The following is a 10,124-nucleotide window of genomic DNA, read 5'->3' on the forward strand; positions in this document are numbered from 1 at the left end:
GTACAAGTGACATTTTTAAAAAAAGCTGGTTTAAGTAATAAAATAATAGCATTTCATATATGCTATTATTTTTACACTTAAACCAGATTTTTTTAAAAATGTCACTTGTACCAGTCTGGTTTTCAGCCCGACATATAGTCAAAGACATAATAATACTCATAATAAACGTCAGTATTTTTGCGTTTGAGTCGAGGAATCGGGGTTTTTCAATTAGTTTCTAGCATATTTATTTCAAAAATTAACACAACACACAAGTACATATGTTTTATAGTATAGATATTTTATGGAGAATTGCTTGAATCAACTTAGTAATAAGTGAGTTATACTGTATTTCAAAAAACATTCAGAATGTTTACGGAATTGTCAATATTTAATACAGGTTTTTCATTCCAAATTCCAAAAACCCCTTTTCAATGTCAATTTGAAACGAAAAAGAGTCAATTTGGAATGAAAAACTTATATTATACAGTTATACGATTGGAATTAATACTAAGCCAATATATATACTAACTATTTATTTAAAAAAAATACTGACCAAATAATTAAATGCCATTTATTAATTTCCTATTAGGCGATCTATGTTACTTTTGTATCTATTATGATGGAATAAATGCAGTCTTGTATTGATTTTCTTTTTTTTTTTTTTGTTTGAAATCAGTTAATATCACAATAGACAAAGTAACGTGACGACAAATCATAATACAAATCTAATAGTTTTTATCTATTATTCAATCATATCGATATACCCCATATAAGGAATAGTCACCTACGCTTCATAGTATAGTCATAATAATTACTAACTATTGTCAATAGTGCTCTTTTTTTATAGTATTATTATCGTGAATGCACATTAGCATCTACATACTTTTCCTCATAGTAGTATCGTCTACAACTTGACATTTTTTTTTCAGATAAACTTTGGTGCAAGAACATTACAAGTATCGTATCTAAGCTCAAACAAAGAAATATTTTATAATATTGATTTATATTTTATTGTTTCTCGATCGACAACGCTTCCGCAGCATCGACGATGGCTTGGATGCCATCTTGAGCGGGAGCCGTGAGCATGGCGCATGGATATTGAGTGTTGTCCTTACTTTCGAGCTCCTTAATCTCCTTCACCAAGTCACGCAGCTGCTTCCGAAGCCTCATAGCTTTGCTTCTCAACTCCTTATCCTTCTCTCTGATCTTCGATATCCTCTGCAGTACTAATTTTTGCTCGGTAAAATCAATCACCCAACGCAGATAGAGCTCTACAACAACAAAACAACAACATTTAAGTACGAATCAAACATTTTCTTTTCATTTTGATACATACAAAAACAGACCTTCCCAAAGTACAAGACTCATCGGAGCGACAGACGGCCAGATGATCCCTTGATTCGGCTCATAAAGCGGACTAATGATCGACTCCATAACTTCAGGCGTGTTTAAATACGACCACAAACTAGTCGTTTGCTTGAATAAATCTAATTCGTCACGCTCTCTTTCACAATTACCCAAAAATGTTCCTAAAATATTCATTAGAAAAAAATCATACACAATAAAGGGACATAACCTCAAAACTGTATTGCAATTAAATTCATTCTGTACCGTATTGGCTATAGTATGAATGCTCAAAAAGAGTGATGAGAAGATTCTGCGTGAATTCAAAGCTACACGGGAACTGCTCGAGGAGTTGATGCATGCAGTCCAAAAATAAAAGGAACGTCGGGCTGACTCCCGGCAAGGCTTGGTTGCTCGACGACGAAGAAAACGAAGCTTTCCTCAAACTATTACTAGTCGGCGTGGTATAATAGCACGAATGCACATGCCGGTCGGCGAACGGATGGCCAGCCTGAACCCACTCCCGTTCAATCAAAGCTTGAATACTAAAATACAAAACAAATTTATAATTACCAATACATATACATATGTACCCAGAGAAACGTTATAATAACAGAAGTGGCTTTAGGCGTTATATTGTCCACATACATTCCTAAATAAGTTTAGCATCAGTTGTGTTTGATGCTTGGTGCTCGATGTACATATGTTCGCCGATAAAAACTTCTCTGTTTGTTTATATTACTCACAAGATGGGCAAGTGCATCGTTAAAAATTGCACAATGCATTCAAAAACACACAATAAACAACATGCGATACATTTTTATAAGTAAATTGATCATTTAAGTAGCATATTATTCAATTAACATCGTAGTTTGACGGTTTTTAAAAGTGTCATGGCGATCGCCCGCATTCTACATAAAATTTCAGGGGTGTCACCAGAATAATGTAAAAATTATTTTTAAATAAATATAGTAATGATTTTTAAACGAGCCGTATGTGTGATTGGCCAAACTGCTAGGGATAAAGTGTGTGTGGTATGCATGGGAGAGACCGGATGCGTGTTGCTATGGTCACTTGTTGGAGAACAAGCCGGACGACATGTTATAATAAATAGTTCTGACTGAATCTGCGCTTTTCACTTGGAATCCTTCACATACGGATCCTATATAAATGTAAAATGTATAAATGTTTCTCTCAGTGGCGCCGAATACTCAATAATTTTGTTGCGTGGACGTGAAGAGGGGGCTGTTGTGAAGACGCAAGAGGGTTGTAGAAGTCGTTTATTGGTCTGCTCTCGTCGGCGCTCCAGTCGGAATGGTTTCCAGGCCGAGAGCGCCCCATATTTATACCCGTTTGGGCTCAACAACTATCGGTCGATGAGTCAGACGATCCCATTGGCCGTTGCATACGGCTCATTCATTCGTAGAGGCCATTTTGGCGGGAACAACAGATCAGATGATCTGCGCTAGTAAACCATCGGTCCACTATCGCCACTCACCTAATCTCTACGTTACAATATTAATAACCAATTATTTAAGTTTAATATAAACATCGTTCATTTTATATTATACATATTTTTGTTGAAACTATACACTACACGTTGATTTAAGAGTTCCCAAGGACAGACAAATACAAAAAGGTAGATAAAAATAATCCAACAACTGAGAAAAGAAACGGATTGGCCACCAACGCCCAACACCACCATATACTCAAATTGTAAATAAATCTATATAAAAATAAAACTTTAATTTATGTAGTGAATATGTGATGACCCTGATTGTATTCCGTGCGTTTTAGCGTAGTTATGGAGACGTACCGCATAATATTTATTCGTAAGGGCCCTTCTATTATTATAACATTTCTCTGTATGTACCTATACGAATAATAATTCCATAATCTTACCCTCGTACTGTTCGGCAGTCGGGATTGATGATAACTTGAACTAAAGAGCACACAACCAATGTCGCATCCATTCCCTTAGAGCCGTGAACTAATACAGGACTTGGTTCCTAAAATGTTTCATAATTAAAATAACGCAAGCATATTTGACATCACGAAGAATGTTTATATGTGTATTACGTTGTCAAGACATTGCGCTATAGTGCAGGCCGTATTCAAAGTATTCATAATGTGGCTGAGCCATCCGCAACTTTCAAGTTTTGAAAGCCATTTATCGCAAGAGATGTCTTTATCGTTACAGACTGAAACAAAAAATATAAAACAGTGAAGTCATGTTTTTTAAAATATAATTAGCCAGCAGTATGGCTTATATTTAGCACCAAGAGATTATTGGGTTCGATCCCGGACTAATCTTTAACCTTTCCACCGCGTACGACTACTATACATGTCCTAGCGAACATGCCCTCAGCGCGCGAGACACGCATAGATGTCTTGGAAGTTCCAACCTGTATAAGAGCCGTCTATTGTGTTAAAATTTTATAACTTGGTTCAAAATATTACTAAATGTATACTTCACCAAATTCATTAGATGGCAGTAGTCAAAAAAAAAAAATATAGGTTGTAAAATTTAAAAAAATATTACAACCTATATTTACAGTCGAAAACGCGATAGCAAAATCCGCAAACAAAGCAGCCGCGTACAGGGCATGTTCGCTAAATTTGGTGACGCGGGCAAAGGGTTAATACTGCCGGTTTAGACTTGGATATTTGTATACTCCAAGTCAATCGTTTTTTTATCAGAGTTTGCCAATTTTATCTGATCATGGTTGAAACGGTTCCTCAAAATTGGCAAAAAAATCATCCTAACTGCTGTCACAAATCTTCTGTATTTAATCTATGTACAATTTGTAAAAATTTAATACATCGATGTCTCAATGGATTAATTCATTAATTGTTAATTTCGTGTTATTCAGCTTCTCGAAATATATTTGTAATTAATTGTCTAGGAAGGCGCATTGGGGTCTTCCTGTCAAGCCTTCCTGGTATATATTTATGTAAAATAAAAAATATATATAAATCAGCGGCGTAGACTAGTGTAGAGTGGTCACAGGTTCGAGTCCCATTAGAGTCCTGCTGCTGGCCAGACCTTGGATTGTGATTCCAGGTCGATCATTTCTTATCAGTTTGCAAATTTTTCTGATTTTCATTGAAACGGTTCCTGTAAAATTGGCATCTCCTTTCCTATCTCTCTTGCTAATCTCAAGTTATTCAGCAACTTGAGGTTCGACAATTTGATAACAAAAAATTCTGCAAAATTTACTCTATAGACATCTGTGTGGATGTTTGTAATAATTCGCATTGTATAAAAATGCTTATGTATATTGATTGTATTGTATTTGTATAAGTACACTCGTCGCTTTATGTACATACATGTTCGATGAAAAATAAATATATCTAAGGTTTAACGCAAACTAACCAGCAGAAAAGACTAGCGGTGAACATATAATGCTTTGAACAAAGTGGTCACGGGTTCAAATCCCACTGGTTTAAACTAGCCAGCCCTTGGATTTGTGACTCCAGGTCGATCGTTTCCCATCAGAGTTTGCCAATCCATCTGATTTTCATTGAAACGGTTCCAACAAATTGGCAACCTTACCCACTTCTCGCAAAATATCGAGTTTTCAGCAATCTCGAATTTCGCTGAATTGTATAAAATGCTGCAAATTTACAAATTTGACCATAGATGTATCTGTGGATGTTAATTAATATGTATTTATGTACTTTGTAAAATACAAATAATATTTGTATCAAATGCACAATTTTTCTGGCCAGGAAGGGGCATTGGGGTTAACAATTAGGTCTTCCTGGTATATATTAAAGATAAAATAATGACTATTAACAGCGTTTGAGTCAGTAAGCCCAACCGACATTTCAAATTAACGTTTATATGTATTACACGGCTCATATTATTAATTAGAATGTTAGATATTGATTATATATTCGCCAGATGTAATAAACTGGCCGTGTATGTGTAACATTACTAATTTAGTTATTCTTAAAGGTAGATTTTTATATATAATATGTACATAAATGAGCAATACCTTCCATGAGTTTTGTGAATGATTCCAAAAGCTGCAAATTGGATATTTTATCCATCGGTCTATTGACCTTTCTCCATTTCGGGTAATACGAATCGGATTCCATTCCACCACCTGAAAAATAAGTATAAAATTACTTTTCCAAGCTTATTTATGCAATACAATGAGTACTATACAAAAGTTACTTTTACACAGTCAGTGGAATTGTCAATAAAGTCACATAAGCTGTGTTTATAATAAAACTTCAATCAAAGGCTGTCAACACAGTTTAATTCTCCAAACTTCATAAAAAAATTAAGAGCACACATATTTAAACCGAAAAAAATCGAATGAGTGTAAAATGACACTTTCGGTTGACGATTTTATGCCAAAGTTTATATATAACTTAGTATTAAGCTAACACTTTATTAACATTACTAAACTAGCACTAAAACCTGTACTAGGTAAATTTCATCAAATCGAGACACGCAATTTTAAAGAACTTTCCATATCTATGGAAGCTATGTTAGTACAAATGTTTGCTTTTTCACACTGAAGTCAGGTGGTTTTCTAGGGGTTAAAGTCTTATGCCGATTCATAGAATTTAACAATGAATTGTTAACCTCTGTCTGAAATTAAGGTGTGGATGATTTTGTATAATGTCTTCAGAATGCTAATTGGAGTGCTGAAATGGCATATTTAGCAGATATTTTAAATAACGTTAACTTAAGCATTTAAAGAAAAAACGAATATTTTTTGACATGCACTGAAAAATTGACATGATTTCGGAAAAAAACAACACCTTGGAAAAATCGAATAATAGAGAAAAATAAAATAGATATGTTTCCTTCACTTTACGAAAACATTGTCAAGGTAATTATTTACGCTGTAACAGAACATTTAACTTTATTGGAAGACTGGAAGACCTGGTACTATAGAAGATTATGTCTGGATAATTGGAGTTGTGGATTTTTGTACCCAGAAGAAGGAGAATTTGATCTCATTGTCGACGGATTCAATTTTCCGAACTGACTATGGAGGAATTTTGGATTTCTGTCCAAGAGGAATATTCAGTTCTCTACATGAGGCCACTGAAGATCATATTTGTGTGAGCTCGGTTTTTTAACAATAACTAAAAAACAAGAAAGACTTACGAATTTAGACAAAGAATTGAGGGTAGCTATGTCAAACATTCGACCTTATATTTCTGAAATTCCTATTATGCTGTACATTAACATTAGAATAATATAATACTACGATTACTAACCAAATTAAATTAAATTGTAAAATGTTCAGTAGATCAGAAGCTATTAAAATAGATATAAGATGTATTGTGAACATAATTTCGTAATAATAAAAAGCATTTAAAATCAAAATATTTCTGAAATCTGCAGAATCCAACAAGCTCAAATAACACATTAATTGATTTTTACATCAAATAAATTCCATTTTGTTGAGGGTAGTTTTAGTTACAGTTTTTCCGTATATGTATATAGGTATAACTTTCCTTAAATTATTTTTTTCTTCAACTATTATGTAATTTGTAATAATAATTATGTCCGCATATTTTTTTAGCTGTTTAATTCTGGTGCACCGTGACTTCGAAAAGGTTAATAACCACTGCTCTAGAGTAAAAGTACTACATAGTTCCGGTTGAGGTATAAATATTTAAAGAATATAAGTGTATAAAATTTATCATTTCTATCATATGTAAAGGAGTTTCAGATGCATTGAGCGCTTCAGGAGATAATTGAATCCAAAAACCAAAAATAAAGGGGAGGGATATACAACACATTCTTTCCAGACTATGAAAACGTGATCAGTGATCGATTCCAAGTTTGAATCAGTCAAAATCTCGAGTTCGAATTTTCGCATGATCACAAAACTACATCCATTAATACTTTTATTGAATACAGTGTATTTTTTTTTTACACTTTTTCTAGCACAATATATGTATGTTGAAATTCAATGGTTAATTTCAGAAGAAGTAGATAATTTATATATTTATTAAAGACTAACCTTTTCCTTTTTGTAAAGCAACTAGATTTGCAGACCGCAAATCAAATATTAAACCTTTACTATTGGATCCGAGAATGTAATTTAAAAGCTTTTCATCAGATTTTGATCTTTTATTTTGTGGTCCAACCAGCGGTTGAGAGCATCGCATTAGTACGGCCTAAATATACACAGCAGTGAGTAATCAAAACATAGAAGCAATATATAACTACACACAAAATACATATAATCAATACCCCAGTTTCGTGTCTGTACGAAAATATTGGAAATCTTCCTCCTTTTCTAAAGGCAGCACTGCCGGCAATACATTCATCATCAATGTGCTTAGGAACAATCAAAACTTGTGGATACGAAAGACACACTGTATAGCCCTTATTCACCCATGAAAGCCTCCATTCGTCGGTACTCAGCAGCTTAGAATATTCCGATTCCGGTCTGTAAAGTAAAACGGAAGAACAAATTAATACATATGTAATTGAAATAAATTGAATTGAAGTGTGGAAATGTTACCTGAATATATTGTAGCCGTCTTCTAAAGATTGACATATCGGTTTGTAGAAGAACGGATAGAGTAGACGAGGATTATTCAAATTCGTGAGATTTTCTAATGATTGGTAGACTTTGGATAGATCTGTGCTCGAACCAATGTCTAAATGTAAAATTCTGAGATCTTTACATTTCAATACGAGGCTTCCACCCTGGGCCACTCCTCCAGATGTGGGCTTATTTTCTTTGCGTTCGATCAAATCGATATTTTGATGCATTAACTGAAATAAAAAAAAAGTTGTTCATCGTGATAAGATAGCCAGTTATAAAAGGCTGTATATAACATTGACAATTATAATCTTCATTGTATGATTAATCAATGTTTTAGCTTAATAAGAATCTACACTGGCGGTCATATAATAATAATAATATTTTTTTAAATATAAATTTAGGCCTCATTTTGAAGTAATATGTATATATTTTTTTAGTTGAAAAGAAGAGCTGGAACGGCATCATACGGCAATCAGGATTGTCACCGGTTTTAAGCCTCATGTCCCAGTTTACAAATTTTTCTATTATGCATACTTTTTAAGGAATTTCAAAGGGACAAATACAAAATAAATCCCTAAAAATAATTTATAATACACCCATATACACTAACTTGAAAAAACTGCATGCCATATATAATATTCCGTTTGTTGCAGACATTACTAACAAACTAACCAGTAGATTCTATGACAGAATCACTAATAACCATACACTAACACACTTGTGAAGAGTCTCGGTGATTACAACAAAATGTCTATACCCTTCAGGTATAACACACATATTACCTAAACAAAATCTGCTTTAGGTCATCGACTTTAGAGAGTCTTAAATTAATATTATGTATTAAATGTATTATGAGCATTTATAAGGATTGTAAATAGGTTTTTGAGATCTTTTTCCTATTATGCTGTAGATTAACATTAGAATAATATAATACTATGATTAATAACCAAATTAAATTGAATTGTAAAATAGAAAATGATCAGTAGAACAGTAGCTATTAAAAAATAGATATAAGATTACGTACATATTGTGAACATAATTTCGTAATAATAAAAGGCATTTAAAAATCAAAATCAAAGGGACAAATGGATGGATTTAATAGAGAAGTAGCAAAGTTTTATGAAACATTTACAGATTATTCGAAACAATGGACAATAAATACCATTAAAAAAATATTCTGTTTTCCTGGACGAGCTTGGCAAAAATACCAGAATAGCTAGATATTAAAAAAGACAGTTGAATATTTAAATCCATAAATATATTATAATAAATGACATATATTTGTTCATTAAATTCATTAAATCAATTTGTTGCATTAAAAAATATATTAAAAAGAGAACTACAATCTCTAAATTGAAAAATGGGTAGTTATAATTTCGCATTGTATAAATTAAAAATTAAATAGAAGCTATATGGCAGCCCAAGCGAGGTAAAATCTTGGGGAGAGAAAAAAATTAAATAGTCTAATATTGTTAACCCTAATCATACTACATAAAGTACACTATTTATAGCTTAAATTTTTGAATAATTTTTTATATCTAACTTCTTGAAGTTGAAAAAATGTATGCGATCGCTAGTATATATATGTGTGTGATAGTATAGACGCGAAAAAGTGTCTAGTATTTGTATATATCGAAACATATGTGAAACAGCTGTTTCGGCGAATGCTTTAAAATGACGCGGAAATTGCGCGAAAAATTGTACAATATGTCAAGTGACAGTCGAGACGAAGTTAAGGTGGGGAGGGGGTGGAGAGGAAGCTGCAAGTTTCGCACCCATAGTTCCGGTTGGTTCTGATGTCTCGAGCTGAGGATGAGATGGTGGCCAGTGATGCAGAGCGTGCCGCAGAGATCGCCATGGTGCGGAGCTCTCAACACCACGCTGTCCACTTTGGGCACCAAGATCAGCTCCACGAACTCCATCTCACCGCACCATCGCTTGACACTTGCGTTTACTTTTAACGTTTGATCCGCTTTTGGCCCAAAGCGATTATAATATCGATTCATCTTTTCAGGTCAACTTTAATTGGGCCGGCGTATGGTTGCTGTGAAAACGCGCATAAGCACTAATGTTGTCTTAAGTAGCGCGTTTTCATTTATGGTTAAGAGCAAATATTAAGAATATGTGTCGATGCAATAGTATACTATCACACTGAAGAAAGTATTCAAATATGTAGTTAAAAAGACTGTACGCAAATCTATGACTGTCTTTATTATATTATATGGTGAAATAATTTAAAGCAGATGTATAATATAAGGGGAAATGATT

The 10,124-nt window shown here is 33.4% G+C and overlaps 1 protein-coding gene across 1 annotated transcript; it reads right to left on the reverse strand.

The window, feature by feature from the left end:
- Positions 1-540: 540 nt before the first annotated feature.
- Positions 541-9,923, reverse strand: LOC143916557 (myotubularin-related protein 9). Its single transcript, XM_077437700.1, has 10 exons — positions 9,632-9,923; positions 7,830-8,086; positions 7,556-7,754; positions 7,323-7,479; positions 5,328-5,438; positions 3,406-3,527; positions 3,229-3,335; positions 1,594-1,871; positions 1,329-1,511; positions 541-1,253 (listed from the first exon to the last, which is right to left on the reverse strand). The coding sequence occupies exons 1-10, from the start codon at positions 9,860-9,862 to the stop codon at positions 991-993; spliced, it is 1,908 nt and encodes a 635-aa protein (XP_077293826.1). The 5' UTR covers positions 9,863-9,923; the 3' UTR covers positions 541-990.
- Between the last annotated feature and the right edge of the window lie 201 nt (positions 9,924-10,124).

Source organism: Arctopsyche grandis, chromosome 9, assembly GCF_051622035.1.
Source record: "Arctopsyche grandis isolate Sample6627 chromosome 9, ASM5162203v2, whole genome shotgun sequence".
Taxonomy (NCBI): Eukaryota; Metazoa; Arthropoda; class Insecta; order Trichoptera; family Hydropsychidae; genus Arctopsyche; species Arctopsyche grandis.

Coding starts and splice junctions, on each gene's coding strand:
- LOC143916557 (XM_077437700.1), bottom strand. CDS start 9,862: ATGAATCGATATTATAATCGCTTTGGGCCAAAAGCGGATCAAACGTTA. Junction 7,755..7,829: donor GACGGCTACAATATATTCAG/GTAACATTTCCA, acceptor TTTACTTTACAG/ACCGGAATCGGAATATTCTA. Junction 5,439..7,322: donor TGCTTTACAAAAAGGAAAAG/GTTAGTCTTTAA, acceptor CTTATTTTTCAG/GTGGTGGAATGGAATCCGAT.